General features: G+C 51.8%; 6 protein-coding genes across 6 annotated transcripts; 2 read left to right on the top strand and 4 right to left on the bottom strand.

The window, feature by feature from the left end:
* Positions 1-360: 360 nt before the first annotated feature.
* Positions 361-1,523, bottom strand: BU24DRAFT_210700 (uncharacterized protein). The gene is made up of 2 exons (XM_033521930.1): positions 1,203-1,523; positions 361-1,112 (listed from the first exon to the last, which is right to left on the bottom strand). Exons 1-2 carry the CDS (start codon positions 1,407-1,409, stop codon positions 546-548), a joined length of 774 nt encoding a protein of 257 aa, XP_033382464.1. The 5' UTR covers positions 1,410-1,523; the 3' UTR covers positions 361-545.
* Positions 1,524-3,207: 1,684 nt separating this feature from the next.
* BU24DRAFT_462940 (uncharacterized protein) lies at positions 3,208-5,397 on the top strand (the record flags this gene model as incomplete). The annotated part of the gene is made up of 2 exons (XM_033532059.1): positions 3,208-3,895; positions 3,947-5,397. 2 exons carry the CDS (start codon positions 3,208-3,210, stop codon positions 5,395-5,397), a joined length of 2,139 nt encoding a protein of 712 aa, XP_033382463.1.
* Positions 5,398-5,750: 353 nt separating this feature from the next.
* Positions 5,751-9,174, bottom strand: BU24DRAFT_423167 (uncharacterized protein). The gene is made up of 6 exons (XM_033528173.1): positions 8,773-9,174; positions 7,943-8,710; positions 7,640-7,893; positions 6,499-7,558; positions 5,875-6,442; positions 5,751-5,823 (listed from the first exon to the last, which is right to left on the bottom strand). The coding sequence occupies exons 1-5, from the start codon at positions 9,036-9,038 to the stop codon at positions 5,902-5,904; spliced, it is 2,889 nt and encodes a 962-aa protein (XP_033382462.1). The 5' UTR covers positions 9,039-9,174; the 3' UTR covers positions 5,751-5,823; positions 5,875-5,901.
* An 863-nt stretch (positions 9,175-10,037) lies between these two features.
* BU24DRAFT_423166 (uncharacterized protein) lies at positions 10,038-10,783 on the bottom strand. The gene is made up of 2 exons (XM_033528172.1): positions 10,253-10,783; positions 10,038-10,179 (listed from the first exon to the last, which is right to left on the bottom strand). The coding sequence occupies exon 1, from the start codon at positions 10,719-10,721 to the stop codon at positions 10,524-10,526; it is 198 nt and encodes a 65-aa protein (XP_033382461.1). The 5' UTR covers positions 10,722-10,783; the 3' UTR covers positions 10,038-10,179; positions 10,253-10,523.
* A 233-nt stretch (positions 10,784-11,016) lies between these two features.
* On the top strand, positions 11,017-15,153 carry BU24DRAFT_423164 (uncharacterized protein). Its single transcript, XM_033528171.1, has 4 exons — positions 11,017-11,360; positions 11,463-11,525; positions 11,603-12,775; positions 12,840-15,153. The coding sequence occupies exons 1-4, from the start codon at positions 11,268-11,270 to the stop codon at positions 14,967-14,969; spliced, it is 3,459 nt and encodes a 1,152-aa protein (XP_033382460.1). The 5' UTR covers positions 11,017-11,267; the 3' UTR covers positions 14,970-15,153.
* Positions 15,154-15,320: 167 nt separating this feature from the next.
* BU24DRAFT_423163 (glycoside hydrolase family 43 protein) lies at positions 15,321-17,793 on the bottom strand. The gene is made up of 2 exons (XM_033528170.1): positions 15,665-17,793; positions 15,321-15,609 (listed from the first exon to the last, which is right to left on the bottom strand). Exons 1-2 carry the CDS (start codon positions 17,406-17,408, stop codon positions 15,494-15,496), a joined length of 1,860 nt encoding a protein of 619 aa, XP_033382459.1. The 5' UTR covers positions 17,409-17,793; the 3' UTR covers positions 15,321-15,493.
* Between the last annotated feature and the right edge of the window lie 167 nt (positions 17,794-17,960).

Genomic DNA, 17,960 nt, shown 5'->3' with positions numbered 1-17,960 from the left:
TGAGACCAGGGACCGGATAACTCGAAAAGGTCGGCTGATCACAGAGCATATCGCCAAAATGAGAATTCGACAACAGGGAGGCGCGTGCCGACATGCGTGCTGCTCGACTCCAAAGGTGGTACACGATTGATGCGCTGTAAAGTCGATGCGGTCTGCGGCGTTGTGTGTTCCTCATTGGCCCGGGAGAGTGACCCGGAAAGCCCACGCCAGAACAAGATCTGCGAGGTCCACTTTCTCGATCAAGGCCGCGACCAGAGTCTTATTTCCCTGGTACATGGTCATGGGACTACCAATAAGGAAGTCGATATGTAGAATAATGTAAGTAAAATATCATATGCTTTGCGCGTTCATCCCACTATTGCGCTTGGCATTCTATGAAATGTAGTGATCATGGATGATTCCACCAAGTCATCGTCAGCTCATGAGGCCACTGAACTTTATGACTGAAAGAGAAAAACGGGAGTATGAATCAGTCTAATGCGGCGGATTAGACAGCCAGGCAAGAATGATAGATGGGGAAGATTTAACGTTGAACATGCATGGGCTCAGCTCATCGCTACATCGTTGCATATTGCTCGTAATGATGGTGGAAGTTGATGTTGGGTTGCTGGTTTCCCGATAGGTGTTGTAGTAGCCACGGATGATGGTGTTGTTATGGATGTCGATGACGAATTGGTTGTTTCGGTAGTTGATGTCGAGAGAGCTGGAGGAGATTGTATGTACTTGCCAGCGCGACCAGGAGCCGTAGTTGAGAGTGTTTGTGTTTTTGAGTCCACTTGAAGGTAGAACTGTACAAGAAGGTGGCCCTCATCGAAATGGCGCAACACACTCGCTGCATCGTCGCCCTGGCGGATGCGACGAAAGATGTCCATGGCGACTTCGGGGGAGCTTGATTGCATGAGCTGATATAGATTTTGAAATGGGCATGGCGCAGGATGTTGGTTCAGGATCTGGTCGAACTTGCGTTTCGTACCCTTCTCTGTCGCCAGCCGTGGAGCAGGGGGAGCAAACACCGAGGGAGCCACTGGTGAACTACTTTTCGAGGCAGCAGTGTACGTGCAGCCTGTACCTCTCTTGTTGCATTCGCTACATTGTGGTTTGGTCAACGAGCACTGCAGTGGAACTTTTAGCGGATGCGCTGCGACCGAGACAAAGAATAGAGGTGGTGTCTTGGGGGAATGTATGCGTAAATCTAGACGTACCTTGGTCAAGCGACCGCGACAGGCAGTGCAAGCACCCTGGCCAGCAATGGTGGTTGCAGAGAATAGATAACTCTGTCGACGATCAGCCGATGTTGCGGAAGCCGTCAACTCAAGCATGTTCCACCGAGTGTCTTTAGGAGCCAACGACTCGAGAGCGTGGGGATGCATATGGAGGAAAATGGTTTGAGTCGGAGAAGTGGTCAGCATGCTGTGAGAAATATAGGCTAGATACGCCAGGGACTTGTTGTAAGGTTATAAAATTGTGCAAGGTGATATGGGTACAGGGTACAACTACAAGTAGTGGACCTGTAAGGTAGGTAATGGTTACGAGGGTAGGTCGGTTATTGACGATGGTGCCTGGAAAAGCAGTGGAAACCGACCGCATCTAGACCACTTGGGGTCAACCAAGGAATTGAAGAAATAGACAGAAACAATATGATGATGATGATATGGAAGCGGCGGCGGGTAGTAAGGCCGAGATTGGCACAGATGGGACGGAAAAGGGACCAACAGGGTGACAAGTTGGATGGGAGTGTGGATGTTTTGGGGGGAATCTGTGATGTTGACGTCACCCGCCCGTTCAATGTCAATAATGTTACCTACCATGCTCTACCCTACATGGTACGAGTGTAGGTCCTCGTAGTTTACAGGCTACAGGCAACCTCCTATAATAATACACAGCATTCGTACATTAGTTAGTTACTCCGTGCGAGTATGTACCAGTAATAGCAATAGTCAACTCTCGTCCACCCTTCTAGATCGCCGTTACTACGCGCGATCGCTAAAACAAGTCTCTCAATATGCGCAGCTTAATTAAACCGCCGCGACTAACTATTTCCACTCCCAATAATCCCACTACTCTGTACACTTACTCTGCACTTGTTATGCGCTTAGCAACTCGCTACTGTGTGCATGGCTGTCCTCTGTCTACCTAATCGTATGGAGTACCTGTTGTTACAATAGAGATAGCTAGGTATACAAGGACACGCTATACTTGCCTACTTATAATGTACTTATGTACATTCCACAGCCAGCTGTGACCAGACGAGGACACTTGGAAAGAGGTTGATATCCTAAGCTGGGCCATATGAACGGTATGAAATAGGATTTTGAATATCTGTACGGAGTATCTGGTAACAGATTTCGATAACCATACATTGATATACATTGATGATGCAACAGATACTGGCACTGTAGTGACGTGACTCCGCCCATATCATGTAGTTTCTATGATAAAAGAAGAAAGAATACCAATGCCCTACTCGGAGGATTCCGATGGAGACATGGAAATCTTCTATCCAGCCCCCGATTCACGTGTAAGCCTATGTGCCTGCGTGCTGCTGTACTCCGTACTTGGTTCGGAGCGGTGAGGAACTTTATCCCGTCTTGGCATCATCGTCGGCTGTTCAACGTATTGTCGCAGAACATCGTCACCTACATTGAACATTTCCGGATCCTGAATCTCTCTCTCGTAGGGGAAATGTTTATTTTGGTCACCCTAACACGGCATCGAAGCGCCCCCGTCCTTAGTACCTCACACTCGGGGTCCAAAAGTGAGAATTGGCCCCCAATGTGTCAGTTCCAACAACGGAAGCCGCTGCTAGCTTACGACACGATGTTTCATATCGCCGTGAACTAACCCATTGATTGTTATGCTAACTCCATTCTTAAGGTCACTTTCGCGCCGTGATACATTGAATCTAGAGATACCCAATAATTGCACGAGATGCTGACAGTCTCGCATGAGGTTGGACCTGGAACCAAGCCAAACGCAGCTCGTCAAATCCGTAGCGTCACACAAAGGCTGATGCAAGACATGATAAAGTTACGCGAGATGCTTAACGTTGAGGTTCGAGAACTTCGAAATGGGTATAGTGATAACTCGTCGGAGAAAAGCACAAGGCCTGACAACATACAATATGCACTTGTTTGCTCGATAATCAAGATGTCGTTCATTCAAAACGGCGCCCCACCGGTTCTCTGAAAACATTATCATCGCGATACTATGGGTCCCCGAGAGCCCTCGCGGCCTCAAAGCATTATTGTGGTCTCAAACACGCCAATACCAAATGTTGAAAACAACCCGAAGTCGAAAGACGTCGATGTCTCTACACGAAAAATTTCCCTTTCACGTCCAGAAACCGACTTCTTCCCACAGAAACGCCAACGCACTCGAACATTTGGCCCAGGTGCCATAAGGCGGATAGGCTGGTGGTGGGAGGCGGGTGCTATCGCCCTTGGTACCATCTGCACCATCCTTACCGTAGCGGTTCTGTTCACAATCGACGGCAAGTCGATGCGAACTTGGGCCCTGCCGATCCAGCCGAACTCACTCGTCTCGGTCTTCTCAGTCGTGACCAAATCCGCTCTCTTAGTGCCCATCGCCGAGAGCATCGGACAGCTAAAATGGTCGTATTTCAGCCGCCCAAGGTGTTTAGAACATATCGAGATCTTCGACGAGGCCAGTCGCGGGCCATGGGGAGCATGTGTCTTTCTATGGAAGACCAGGGGCACTAGGTCGTTAGCTGCCGTTGGCGCCATCATCACGATCCTGTTGCTCGGTTTCGAGCCCTTTACCCAGCAGGTCATCGAAGTGCATTCGAAGAATACTGCTCTCTTCAATGCAACGGGATATGTCACTCGAACAGATTCCTACACGAAGGCGGCCCTCGTTGATGAGAAGCTCCCATATGGTATGGAAACACAATAAACTCCCGGACAGGAATAGGCTCACACGATCGTAGATCTGCAACTTGCACTTACCACTGGGATCCTTGGTTCCGTGGCCGGCCAACCTTCTCAGATGCCAAACACTACATTCTGCCCTACGCTAGAGTGTCGCATACCAGACTTCGTCACGCTAGGGATATGCGCAACATGCGAGAGTGAAGACATCGTGCTAGACAAGAACTTCCCCAATTGCAAATACACCTACCAAGACAGTCGACAAGTACCTTTCAATCAAACCAACGGCAAAGTAGTGAACGTCACGGAAACCAACAGCACAGACTTCTCGACGTACCTCGATTTCAAGTCCTACATCGACGAGCATGGCGGAGAGATTGGCCCATCAGACCTGGGAGGCGCAAGAACATGGGAACGAACATGTTCCTTCGAGTACCCTGACTTCCCCTCGTTTAACATCACCTTCACGCGATCCGACCAACCATCCGACGAAGTCGAAGACTCCCTCAACCTCCAGTTCGGCCAAGGCTTCACCGTGACACCCAGTCAGATCAAGTTCGGCGACGACATCATCGGCTGGACGCGCGACGGACCCTTCACCAACGTCGCAGGCGGCTTCTTCCAAGGCGACTCATCCGCCGAAGGCAGAGTCTCCGCCTGCGCGAAGACATCCGGCTCGACACGGGATTTCCACTTCAACTCCATCTCCGGATACAGCTGCTTCACATCCACGTCCGACATCCGACGGATGGGCGAGCTCCCCAAGTTCGGGGAAACCACAGGCACAATCACCAGATGCCGCCCGAGCCTCTGCGCAAAGCGCTACCAAAACACCACCGTGACCCCCACCGGCGCATCCGCAGACCTCACGACCGAGCACGCGCTCACCCTCCTCCGCGGCACCAACAACACGCGCAACGGCGGCCTCCGCAACGGCAGCTGGATCGCGACCGCCGACGGCATCGACACCTCCAACACCACTTTCCACATCACCGACGAGACCCTCGACTCCCTCGCCGTGCACCTCGACCGCGTAACCTCCTCCCAAGACTTCTACTTCTTCCTCCGGGGCTTCTCGTCGCGCACAGCCGGGAACTGGACGGCGCTGTTCACGCGGGCCGCGGCCGTCCTCTCCGGCGCCGTCGTAAACCCTTCCAACCCGTCCGTCTCCACGGTCCGGGGCGACGCGTTCGGTGCGGAGATCTTCGTGCGCGTCCGCTGGGAGTGGTTGGCGCTGCCCTTGGCCACGTTCGTTGCCTCCGCGGTGTTTCTTGCGCTGACGGTCGTGAAGAGTGGGAGGAGGGGGACCCCGTATTTGTTTAAGAACAGTGTGCTGGCGCATCTGTGGTGTGGGCTTGATGGGTGGGAGGAGAGGGAGTATTTGGAGGGGTTGACGGCGGAGAGGGAGAAGAGGGTTACGTATCATGATGTCCAGGTGAGGGCGAGGGGGATGCGAGCGCAGTTTGCGAGGGATGCGAATGGGCATATGAAGTTTAGGAAGGTTGAGTAGTTGCTGGGGCCAACTGGTTATGCTAGAATTTATGTAATGAATAGATGATCATGTTCACACTTTCATATTCACCCTCCGTGCATTTCTCTACTCATCTGAAGAGACGTATCAAATCGGGCATAGAAGAGAACGATGCGCTTCCGTTCCACATACCCTTCCCCTTCCCTTGCCTTAAGCATACATTAAACACACCCACCCTGTCAAGGAAAGCGTTACGTGGATGGATATCAAGAGTCAAGATCGCATGGGAAATGATGGAAATAGGGCAAGATCACGAGTACCAATTCACCGCGTAATCGAGTGAGGAGTCTCTAGAGGTTGGTATCTGGGGTCCGAAACAGTAGTTTTGTGATAGTAGATTGGAGCTACACTGGGACTGAGTTCACTATGAAGACAACGCTTCCTTTTCTGATTTGAGTGCAGATTCTAGTAATAGTTAGCTAATTGTTTCACCCCCTCTCCGGTTCTTTGTTTTACTTTTTTGAATCCTTAGTCGTTGCGGTCCTACGTATTAGAACCAGCGGTGCTAGGTGTATCACGAGACGATGCTGTTACCCTTGATGGAATTGAGGCGAGACTGTTATCGTCATTGGAATCCGTTTCAGACTCGTCACGTCGAAGGAGCTCGAACTCTACCCCGTGCGGCTCCGTGGGCAGAAGGTCATGCTTGATGATACCTGGCAGGATGACGGTGAGCGCCTCGCCAGTATCCTGAGCAATGCCTGTTGCAACGCATATGGTTGCAACGGCATCGATAACAGAATTCGACCATTGCCCCCCGTCTGCAGCCGTGCTCAATACAGGAGAAGGCATATCCATCATTTCCATCCTTGGAAGGTTTTCTCGCGCTGGTAGACTGATTTGCGTGGTGCCCCCCAACCTCTCGATTCGACGTGCGATGGCTTCAAAGAAATAGGAGAAAATCTCCAGGGCACAACCAGCCAGGAGCGTCGAATTAGCGCGGGTACGAACGGCGAGGTCGCTCAAATCATGCCCGGGTTCCCAATTGTCCCCCTCATATACTCGTTCCGGCCCAAAGGGCACCCTAAATTCGAACGATAAGTCAAAGGCATTACGTCTTCAGTAATCATCGATACCTACCTCCCAGGTGTAGAGAATTGTACACCCCATGCCAGCCACGTGTTGCCAGGTGCCATGCTCATTTCCTTCGCCACATAATCACTATGGTTCCCGTAGAGAAAAGGGATCTGTTCAACTTCATCTTGAAGCCATGCCTGAATGGTTTGCTGGTGGGTGGTATTCGTGGTGCGACCACCCCTCCGACCAGCGTCAGGGCATATAACGCGAAAGTACTGATTGCTACGGCTTATTAACGTGACAGGGAATACGAGCTCCCGCTGGATGAGGGGCCGTAGGGCGGAGGTCGTCTTGAGCGCGGCAGTCCGGCGGATCTCTAGGGCAAAGAGCCAAAGTGACAGAAAGCTCGCCAGTGTCTCCCGTTCAGTCCTCCAAGAAGCAAATCGAGCCTGGCCTTTTTTTTCCTTATCCGTAGGGTCAAAATTCTGGCGCAATAATTCAATCAAAACATTCTCGCGGCGCAGCTTCGCGTATTCCTTGTATGGTCCGCGAAGCACATCGATATTAATGGTCATTTTTGGCGAGTCCCACGGGTTTGCACGCGGAAGGAACAAGTCTCCATCTTCTTTCCACAGCACATGCAGATTTGTTGCAAAGAAGGCTAGAGTACGTTCCATAGCCTGGGCCAAGGCATTTGCAGTGTCCATTACATGTTCCGAAGCAGGCATGAGGTTTTGTAGGTCGCGGTACGTTTCGAGTGGTGGAAAGACCGATATCCCATGTAACTCGGGTTCGAAGAATGAGATCCTACTTAAATCTCTCGGAAATATTCGGTGTAGACGTGTAATCTCCGTTTCGAGAACATCGATCACAGGTCGTCCAGCTCTGTGAGACTCTATTGCTTGGGACATGGATCGAATAGTCTCCTGGATATTGAAGTAGCCAGTGACAGGTTCCCACCGAGCAATGCTATCCAGGAGTCGCTGATCAGAGAGGGGTTTTGGCTTTTGTTCCGAGGTCCCTCGTGACCGGACAAAAGGAAATGTTTTGATGAGGGAAAAGGGAATAGACGATAGACTGAAGCAACTGCGTATCCGCGAGACAGTGCCTTTTGCCGATCGGTCTGCAGTCAAATTAGCAGGGTGTACTGCACCGTCATCTACGATAACATCTCCGTCAGGTTGCAGGGAAAAGTTGTACTGACTGTTATTGTTAATCCATTGCTGGTCATCCTGTCTCAGCATATAAAGTGTCAACCACGCCAATTCGTGGCCGTCGAGCAGAGGGTAAAAGACGGGATCTGCAGCGAGCCCTCTACGAACCCATGACCTTATGACCGTCATGATCAACATGACTCCGAGCTGGACTATCGTAGCTGACCAGTGTAGAGCACGTAACCCGACGAATTGAACTACGAACCCCACGACGGCTGTGAAAGTAGCCAATGCTGCCATGCGACTGGTGGGAGATCAGCAACATACGCACCCAAATAGCGAAGGTCGATTACCTGTAAGAATCGTCGTTCAGCCTCGAAGTGCGGATTTTCACATCTTCTGGGGAGTTGAAAATGGCAAACGATGGAAAGTGCTGATCGCTAACGGTGCATGCCTTTTGAAGCCGCAGAATCTGCACAGGGGAGGTGGTCGCGGCCCCCCCTGAGGCAGTCCTCAGGCTATGCTTTTCTTCGGCGAGTTCGACGACTTGGAATTCGTGTTCCGTCGTACTCCCTTCGATGACACGTCCGCAGAAGATCATACCCCCTATCACAGCCACGGTTCCTCCCGCAAAACAAGGATATCCGTACGATGCAATTGCGGAACCACCTTTCTCCCATTCCCAATGATAGGTAGTAAGGGCGGGAAATGCCAATGCCCCGAGTTGTAACATCGTGCCTAACGCGGCCAATCCCCACAATTCGCCCGGTGTAGCAGTGGAATGCCGGACATTGAGTGCAATGTTTGGTGCCCCGTTGCTGATGTCGATAATTTCCTCGTCTTCGATATCTACGCCGTGTCTCTTTGGTGCCGGCACGACTCCACAGGCAATCGCAGTATTAATATCGAGAACACGTGTAGACTTCTCTTCAATTTCTCGCGCAGGCGCATAGAGTCTGCGCCTGGTCGAGCCTACAGGGGTTTTCAACAAGATGACGTCTTTCATACCTGCAGGATTACCAAGCTCGCGAACGATTTCCTGGCCACTCCATAGTTCGCAGACGTCGTTGGATGTTGAGGAAAGGATTTCTTTCTCAGCATTGGCTCGGCTTTCTCTTGCCCTTTGATTACAACGCGTTAGCATTTGTTTCCCCTGGCCACAGATATTGCAAAGTCCACCCACCTGCCAACAAAGGCCTTCAGCGTCTTGACACCTCCGACGCGGATAGCACTAACAATTACCGTCATGATACCGAGCGGACCCATGGCGAGAAGGACGTCATCGGCCCATCCCATGCTCATGCTGAGGAATTGTTTCGTGACCTGCTCTCCGAACAAGGTAAGGAGGGGGGCCAGATCGGAGAATAGGTTGTTTGAGAATTCATCCCCTCCGAACGCTCGTCCGGTGGGTAGTGGGTTGGTGGCATTCGCGACTGACGTTGTAGACATTGTTTTGGCGGCGACGAATTGTGCTAGCCAGGGAGGGCGAGGGAGCTGGGGAAAAGTTTAAATGTCGTCCATCCATTTGGCAAGGCTGAGAAGCTGAGAGCATCTGTCTTTGGGAATTTTTTTTTGTACGGCTGAGTTATGGCGTCGTGATGCATGCTCGCTGCAGTGTCGCTACGGGGGTGGGAAGCTGAAGTGGTAGCGATCTGATTGGCCGTCACACTCCCGACACCACACCACAGATGGAATGTGCGTGATCCCCCTGCAAAGACTGCAGCCTGGTGAAGATGTGCCCAAGGAGATGGATTGCAGGCGAGGAGATTATGCGTGTTATATTGGTTTGGCGTCCGTTGTGGATACCTTGGGCGCACTTCTCATGACTCTCGCCGCTCGGGGTGATGTGCCCGCAGCTTGACTCGCTCGACTGTTATGGGCATTGTGTTATGATATGTCCAAAAAATGTTACAGCGATGATGTGAGAAGTGCAGAGTGCATGTGGGGACAAGATGTCGATCCTGCAGGTGTTGGGGTGTCTCAAGACATGACGGAACGGTGAATAGTAGAAGGTGCTCCGAAGGCATGACTCGTGGCGCGGGACTGATATGCCTTAGGCCGAGCAATAGTGATGGAGTGGGTAATTTGAGGGGAATATCTGGTAGGAAGAGAGATGTGATTATCGATGAGTGCAGTAGCAGTGGATTGTGTCGAAGTGCAGTAATGTGGAGTGGAGTGGAGTAGGTGGACAGTGGAGTAACTCCCTTGTAGCGTTAGGTCAGGTAGGCAGATACTAGAGTACCTTAATTAATAAGGACAATTTGAAATGGAAGGGATGGGATGGTAAGAGAGGGGATGATGATAACTACTACATTGGGTAATCGAGGAGGAAGAGTGTAGATTGCGGCCTCGGATGATCTGCCATTGTGGCGTTAGGAGAAACGAGGGATCCCTGGACATGACTTCGACTACGTGTACCATATGGGAAGCATTACAAGACAACAACCTACGTATTCCATCGTCATCCTCATAGTATCAATGAGAGATGATGTATTTCTCTATGAAGATATTCAGTAGACAAGAGATGGGTTGTCCCTCGCAGCAAGGCAAGAGAGGGGAAAGAGAAGGAGGCTTGTTATCTTGTCCAAAGGTGCGACCAAGTATCTACGTACTCCGTAGGTACATGAATCTTTGATGTCAATGTTATTAATTTGTAGGTACAGGTATAGGTGCAGGTACAAGATGCTCCATACGTACCTACCCAAGTACCTAGGTGCCTCCAGTGCTTGCTTAGATACCTGGTATGTTATCACCATTGTCTACCTAGGTACCTGATGGGCGATAGATAAAGACCTAGATGAGTAGTACTCCACGACGATTGAATACCATGAGTTGATCTTTTGAATTAGACATTGTAAAACTCTGTGCTCCGGAGTAAGCGATGCCTGACAGTCAACTCATCAAGGGGGAAAAGGAATTAGGTAGAGTGCTTGATTAGGTGTGAGGGAGTACTCCGTACAAGAGGTTGATGATGGACTGGAACAGGCTGGATGGAGCTGGAGCGGGAGGTTGTGGCTGGTGATGGGGGCCTAGAATGGGCGGAAGGGCAGATACGAGGGGTTGCTGGGTGTCCACTCCACTGTCCGGTGGGGATGGGATGGGCACAGGGATGGGGTTGATGATTTGCAACATGCAGATGGAGGAGACGAAGAGAACGATGGAGATACAGATGGGTATTTCTTCAAGTATTCAAGTGGACAATTCATCAATTAGTATTACCAGTAATCAGTTGTGGCCTTCAACTGCCCTGTATTCTTACTCGTCACTTACTGGTAATAATTGAATGGGAGATGGGATGGGGGATGGGGGATGGGGGATGAGGGATGGGATGGGCGCCTATGACGATGACGATCCACCACCACCAACTGCAAACTAGGAAACCACGACTGACTGGATCGTGCCTTCCTCCTTTCCAACTTCCTCCTTCCCTCCTACAACTTATTTGCTTAACCTCACCCTCAACCTCCACCTCTGCTTCTCCCTCTTCTCCTCCTCCTCCTTCCTTTTCCTTATTCTTATTCCCATTCCCTTTAATCATGTTCCATCCTTAATAAAAACATCCACATTAACATCAACTCAATCATTTCATACCCTCTCTCGCTCTCAATCTTGTTGTTTAATGTCTTGAATCCTCACCACCACCATACCACCACCTCCCTCCGCCTCAAATCACATCCAATGACAACACCCCAATCGCATTCCTGGCAGCACCAGCACCAGCAGGCTAATCTCGCTCCTCTTCCTCCGGATTCATACACTGCCCAACTCCTCGTATGCCTCCCTCTCTTTCCCTTCTATCTGAGTCCTACACCCCCACTGCATATGCACTCGATTGCTCCTCGCATCCGCTAATCTCCACTTCTCCACCTCTAGCAACATGCCACCCCCGATCATATCTACCTCACCTCCCGTCGCTTCTTCATCGGTCCTATCCCGGTACGTCTCCTTCTCCCATACCATCCCGTCCTCCAATTCATCGCAACCCTCACTCATCAACTCTCGCCCTGTAACAGGAAGGATGGCTGAAAACGAACCGACGCGACTGGTACAAACACCATCTGCACATCAATTACTCCTCCCGCGCCGCCACCTTCTCTGCAGACCCAACCGATTCTCGAAACCGCCGCCTCAGTGGCCACGACGGCCCAAGCTCCTCCGCCCTCTTCCAACGCAGCTTCCCTCAGCCGGAGGACCTATCGGCGGAGGATGAGGATAACGACAACGAGAATAACAAGGACGGAACAGACGATAAGCGCATAGAAAATGGCGTGTCATCATCGGCTTCTGCGACATTGGAATCTCCCCCAGCGATACAGATCCCCCGTGGATCCGACAACAAGGATGACGTCATTGTGGACGATGATGCCACAGAGTACCTAGATGCTCTCTCAGAGCCCGAAGACGAGCCGGAGTCGAACGAAGATGACGGTGGACACGCAAATACAAGCAAGCAGCCGCTAAGCAAGTCAACCTCGGAATCAACCGACAAGCAGACGTTGGTTCAGGCAAGCAGCGCCGGTGCAGCACAAAACGCAAGCCAGCCCCAGGCAAGTGGATTACAAGTTCCTACCGGTCAAGACGATGGACAAACGGCGTCAGTGAAACGGCCCGTATCCACCGTGGCGAGCGACAATGGCGAGGCTTATGGCTTCGCCATTGATGAGCCCTCGGTCGTCGTCGCATCCAACGAGCCTTTGCTTCGTAAGACTGACTCCATCAAGGATCGTCCCGTCACGAGTCATAAGTCATCTACCAGGAATATTGTGACAAAGGCCAAACGACGCGTATCTCGACAACAGTCCAATGATCCTACAACATCTTCGGACCGGACCGAGAACGGCCTATCACGAAAGAAGACAAACCTACGCAACCTGGTGACATTTGATGTCCCCGAGGATTCTCGACGTGCAGAGGTTCAGCTCAAGGCCAAGGCTGCTCAGCTAACCATTCAACGTGCCTCGACCAGATTGCGGCGGCAAAAGATCCAAGACGGACTTGTGGTCAAGATGGAGCGTATGCTGGTCCGCGTCGATGCTGCTGGGAAGGACGTACCGGATGAATTCGATGAGAATGCCAACCAAAAGATCGACTCTCGTGTCAAGGAAAAGTGGCGGGAGTATCTGGTCGTTTGCAGACATTCAAACACTGACGACGCAGACTTCATTCTCCAGATGTACAAGACCAGGGTAGGTACTCCTTACACCATCGTACCTCCTTCGTAAACACCTGCTAATACCCTCTTTCTCATAGGTGATCCCCGAAGTCGAGCAGAAAGACAAGGGCAAAAGAGCCACCTTTCAGATTCCTCTGTCCCGTAAGAAGTCGAGAGTAAACATGTATTCCTCCCTGGACAAATCAGTGGTGGTTTGGGAGCCAGTCAGCCGAGGAACACAGATCTTCATAATGCAGGCACGCACGGCGTCTAATGCTGTCGAATGGTATACCTTCCTGCGAAACATTCTCGGTTGGAGACGATCTACTAGTTTGCAGATCAATATACCAGACCTTAGCGTCAGCTTACACATTCAAGACCCTTTCAAGAATTTGGAAGCATTCCAAAACGAGGCGCAGGAAGCCGAGGGCTCATCCACGGAAGAAGCCATCTTGCGCACCATGCAGGCAGAGCAAGCCGTGGCTCAGAATCTGATCAAGCGATGTTTGGAGCAATTGGAGCACCTTCCCGAATGGGCGGACGTTTTGGATTCCTGGATCAAGGATCAGCGTATAGGTCTGGCCTGGAAGCGCTACGACCGGCTTGAATGGATCCATGGAGCAAACGAACGTAAAATGTACGGCACGATTGCGATGCAGAAGTCCCACGAACTTGAGCTGCGCCCGAAGACTCACTATCCCACCACTGCCGTGACTCGCAAGAAACACAAGACCTTGGTTGAACCAGTACCCGTGGAAGGCTTCCTCATCCGGCTCACTGGTCAGAAAGGCAGGTCGCAGCGAATGGGCCTGCTCTATCATAAACGCCTCTATTTCGCTACCCACGACCAATACCTCGTCTTCTCACGGCCGTCGAAATCCACACCGCCTCCGCCTCCCAGGCTTCCAGCTTCGCGAGACGCCCAGGTGCCTAGTTCGCAGGCCGTGGCCCAGGACGTTCCAGAAAGCTGGGCTGTGAATCCATTTCCTGTCGATCAACAGCGCATTGAGTGGTTGATGGAGGGTCACACGGGTACGCCAGAGACTAGACGACTCCACGACGAGGATGCTGCAGACGAAGCAGAGCGAAAGCGCCAAAATCTTCTTGCTTGCGACGGATACATCGACATGGCCGACATCATCAAGGTCCGCAAGGCAAAGAAAGGTGCAGATCCGGTCGATGAGGTAATTGAGGATGGCTCCGATATCGACTTTGATGAGGAGGTGGAGGACTCTACCAGAGAGGATGGAGCGACAAGAGACCTTGACCTCGAACGAACCTTTGAGCTTGTCATGCGCAACGGTTTAATTATTCGCTTGCAGGCCGCAAACAAGACACGTCGAAAAGAATGGATTAAGCATCTCCGTGCCCTCGCCAAGTATTGGAAACATCGGACGGCATCGGACATCAACTTGTTCAAACGTACCCGAAATCGAAACTTCAAGGTCTTGAACATTGACGAAGAAGCCGAGGCTTATGTCGGTCAGTTTGCCAGGAAATGGGAGGTCACGCAGTCATACGCTTGCCCGGAGCTGTATAATCTCTGCGGGATTGCCTGCTGTCGTAGCATCCACCTGAGCGGACTTCTCTACCGTAAACCAAGGATCCATGCGCCTTTCACACGCTGCAGTGTCATGTTAACGGCAGGAAACCTTGTCATCTTTCAAGATGTGTTGAGGAGTAGAGTCGGCAAGCAGCTTGCCCATATCCATCATGAGCGCATAGCGAACCTGGACCTGAAGGATTGTTATGTGTACTCGGGTTTCTTGACCGAATCGGATTTGCTGTACCAGAACCAAACATTCGATGCCAACAAGCCTGGCCATCATGCTCTCCCTCGTATCTATCTCGAAGATGGTTGGACATCCACGGATGAAGACGTAATGACGACCTTCGTTGTCTGGCACGGGAAGAGTAAGTCCTGGTTCAGAGCAGAAGAGGGCGCTGGCGGGGGCTTTCAGCATGCCAACGAGAGTCGGAGAAAGAAGTTGAAACGTGTGGCGAAGCTGGGGAGTAAGGGAAGGAGTGTTGTCTTCCGAGCCAGAAGTCGAGCCGAGCGAGATCACTGGGTTTTAGCGATCCAGAACGAGATCGAGAGGGTGCAGGCCTCAATGGGTCAGGATTTCAGGATCGAGGAGGCGCAGGGTGGGAACAAGGCGAGTGCAGGTGATGACGGCAACGGCACTGTTCCCAGAAGCACAGCTGGGGAAGAAAACGGACAGGCGTAAACGTCGAGGATCATATTCTCACTTTCTTCGGATTACTTTTCGTGCAGCAGATATCGAGATACCATACACCTGTGTCCACACGTAATATCGTCTTGTCGCAGTGCAGTGATTGTTGTTTCCATTAGCAAAGGTTCATAGCGTTGTCTTCTACAGAATAGAGTACATACATAAATCTAGTTCTCCCACTTCCTCATTTAATTCCATGAAGACAACCACTCCATGCTGTTCGCAATGTATAGTTATACCAATCCCCACCCCTTAATCGCCACGCCCATCATCCACATTGTCATTCGTAGAAGACCATTCCCAGTCATAAGACATCCGTACCTGACGTGTTGACTAGACATCGAGGTGCACTGATTGCTTTGGCAGAGAACTAGGATCGCAGTAGTCGGATTTGTTTGTAGCTCTGGTGCAGTCATGATCGCCCCTTCTCATAATTCTTTTAATCATGTATCATTGTATTAATCATGTTTACATTTCAAGCACGAAACTTGCTTTGTTTTTGTTTTCATCATTCAAGCTCAAGGCTCTTCAATCACCTGCTTTATGCCAGTGTATCTCCATTTAGAAACGTATGCAGTGAATGCGCCCTCGCCATAGCGTCCATTGCTCGTTGCATACGCGCCGACAGTAGTACCTAGACCATGCAATTAGTTGAGTGATCTCGTCATTCACAGAAGGGCATCTCTTACCAGAATAAATAGGCACCATCAGATCGCCCCTCGTATATCCAAAGACCCTCAAGTTCTCGTCACTCGAACCAGCCGGACCCGCAGAAAAGCTATAATGCGTCGTATTAACCGCCTCGATCTGGAACTTCAGCTTTGAATCTGCCCACCCCTCCGGCAGCTCCGTCAAGTCTTCAGCCCACCTCGTCGCATTCGCCCGACGGAATCCCGTGATGCCTATACCTCCAAATCGAATGTACGGCTTCGGCTCAGCGTCGGGGACTAACTTGGTGATGTCCGGAATGGGACCGAATTCGTTCTCAGGCACTGGGTACAGCGTTCCAGAGGTCTTGTTCTTCGGCTCCGTGGAGCTGAGCTGCACGATTCCGATGTCGAAATGCTGCGATTGGTCTTGCATGACGGACACGCCGACCTCCTCGGAATCTCTCGTCAAGTGGCCCTTCCAGTCGATCTCGACGCTGAACTTGAAAAGCGAGTGCGACTGTCTTCGGGATACGAATGTCTGGCCTAGGCCGAGCGACGAGTCGCCGTCGAAGCCCGTCAGATTGAGCACGGAAGACCTCAAAGCTAGTTGGTTCTCGTGGCCTTCTGGCGACACTTTGTAGTTCTTCACGTGGGGGATGCGCCAATGGAGGAAGTGAGGCGGAAGTTGAGAGCCTGGCTCGAAATCGACTTCATCGTTTGCATTGACCAACTTCCCGCTGCCTTGGGGAGGCACCGTCTCAGGTCCAGACGGTTGTGGCAGAGTGAAGTCTCCACTCATGGTGCCCGAGACATTCTGGAAGATAGGAAACTCGCCTTCAGGCCACTCTACCGGCACGAGGAAGGTCTCCCGTCCCATCGGGAAGTTCGCGTGGTATGGATCATCCGCGTAGTTCCCGCCTGCACGCACCGCGAGACCAGACGCCCACCACTGGCCTTTAGCATCCTGGAACAGATCCGCGTGGCCCACGGCTTGGAAATAGGAGTTCGTGTTGTTGTAAGCCGTCAGCAGCGGGTTGTTCGGTGCGCCCTCGTACGGCCCGTGGAGGCTGCGAGACCGTGCCATCGTCACCATGTGTTTCTCGCGAGTCCCGCCCTCCGCAAGCAGTGCGTAGTACCATCCGTCCTTCTTGATCACGCGGGCCCCTTCCGGAGCTGCTCCTCCAGATCCGAGCCACAGCCATCGGTACGGCAACGTGACTTCCCCCGTGGTCAGGTTGACGGGGGCCTGAACGACACCAGACGAGTTGAAGGTGCTGGTAACCCAAGCGACGCCATCGTCGTCCCAGAACGGCGTGGGGTCAATACCCGGGCCGTAGTAGTGAATCGGGTCGTCCCACTCGCCGTACGGGTCCCGAGTGTTGAAGATGATGTTGTCCCAGCGAGTAAGGTTCTCCCTTGGAAGCGCCTGGTTCGCCAACGTCGTCATGATCGTGAAGACGCCATCTCTGTACCGAATCGTCGGCGCGTAGATCCCGCTCTGTCCGCGGTTCAGGTAGCCAAGGTATGGAAGTTGGTCTGGCCGGCTCAGCGCGTTGGATACATGCTTCCAGTGCACGAGGTCCCGACTGGCGTAGACGGGTAGGCCCGGGAACCAGCTGAAGGTCGAAGACGTGCAGAAGAAGGTTTCGTTGTACTCCGGTACGAAGATGCAGGATGGGTCTGGGTGGAATCCGGGAAGGATTGGATTGTGGTAGGAGGACTGCTCCGCCTGGACAACAGCCGGTGCGATGATAGAGGCACCCAGCCAGATGAGCTTCATCATTGTCTTCTCCCTTGTTGGAAATGATTTGATTTGGCAATGTCTCCATCCTCATCGAAAACGGTGAACCTTAAATACCGTAGTGCGTGCGGATGATGCATGTTTGCGCGATACGATGTTCTACCATCGCCCGTCCACTTTTACCTAGATCGAACTGTAAATGTCAAGCTACGAGGGCATATGACAGCAAAAGGAATGGACGGCGTCGATACTAAGTACTTGGCGAGGCAATTCCCAGTGCCCGTCAACATCCTCTCCAGCATATCCTTTTCCATGGAATCGGATTTCATCGGATTCACGGAATATCAAAAGCTACCCCGGAAAATCGAGCATTCGACCAATGACGATGGACTTCCTTTTAGCCTAAAGTGAGGTCGCTCAAGAGCTGTTCTGTCGTTGATCGACGCACACCCTTGCGCGAGCGATGGGGAAAGACGTTGCATCACGTGATTGTGGTGTGCGAACAAGCATTCACAAGCAATTGCCACCAATTAAAATGCTCGATGCTAACTCGATGCAACGGGAGCGCCGTTGAGGCAAAGACATCGCCCAGCA

This window comes from Aaosphaeria arxii (assembly GCF_010015735.1).
Source record: "Aaosphaeria arxii CBS 175.79 unplaced genomic scaffold BU24scaffold_5, whole genome shotgun sequence".
Classification (NCBI taxonomy): Eukaryota; Fungi; Ascomycota; class Dothideomycetes; order Pleosporales; genus Aaosphaeria; species Aaosphaeria arxii.
This window is presented reverse-complemented; position numbering and strand designations above follow the sequence as displayed.

What these genes read in the sequence shown, in the direction of transcription:
- BU24DRAFT_210700 (XM_033521930.1), bottom strand. Translation starts at nt 1,409, where the DNA reads ATGCTGACCACTTCTCCGACTCAAACCATTTTCCTCCATATGCATCCC. An exon ending in GTCGCGGTCGCTTGACCAAG is followed by an intron (nt 1,113 to 1,202) that starts GTACGTCTAGAT and finishes GTTCCACTGCAG; the next exon opens with TGCTCGTTGACCAAACCACA.
- BU24DRAFT_423167 (XM_033528173.1), bottom strand. Translation starts at nt 9,038, where the DNA reads ATGTCTACAACGTCAGTCGCGAATGCCACCAACCCACTACCCACCGGA. An exon ending in GCAATGGATTAACAATAACA is followed by an intron (nt 7,559 to 7,639) that starts GTCAGTACAACT and finishes ATTTGACTGCAG; the next exon opens with ACCGATCGGCAAAAGGCACT. An exon ending in CAATTCTCTACACCTGGGAG is followed by an intron (nt 6,443 to 6,498) that starts GTAGGTATCGAT and finishes GTTCGAATTTAG; the next exon opens with GGTGCCCTTTGGGCCGGAAC.
- BU24DRAFT_423166 (XM_033528172.1), bottom strand. Translation starts at nt 10,721, where the DNA reads ATGTTGCAAATCATCAACCCCATCCCTGTGCCCATCCCATCCCCACCG.
- BU24DRAFT_423164 (XM_033528171.1), top strand. Translation starts at nt 11,268, where the DNA reads ATGACAACACCCCAATCGCATTCCTGGCAGCACCAGCACCAGCAGGCT. An exon ending in CATACACTGCCCAACTCCTC is followed by an intron (nt 11,361 to 11,462) that starts GTATGCCTCCCT and finishes CTCCACCTCTAG; the next exon opens with CAACATGCCACCCCCGATCA. An exon ending in TCCAGATGTACAAGACCAGG is followed by an intron (nt 12,776 to 12,839) that starts GTAGGTACTCCT and finishes TCTTTCTCATAG; the next exon opens with GTGATCCCCGAAGTCGAGCA.
- BU24DRAFT_423163 (XM_033528170.1), bottom strand. Translation starts at nt 17,408, where the DNA reads ATGATGAAGCTCATCTGGCTGGGTGCCTCTATCATCGCACCGGCTGTT. An exon ending in GATGGTGCCTATTTATTCTG is followed by an intron (nt 15,610 to 15,664) that starts GTAAGAGATGCC and finishes TGCATGGTCTAG; the next exon opens with GTACTACTGTCGGCGCGTAT.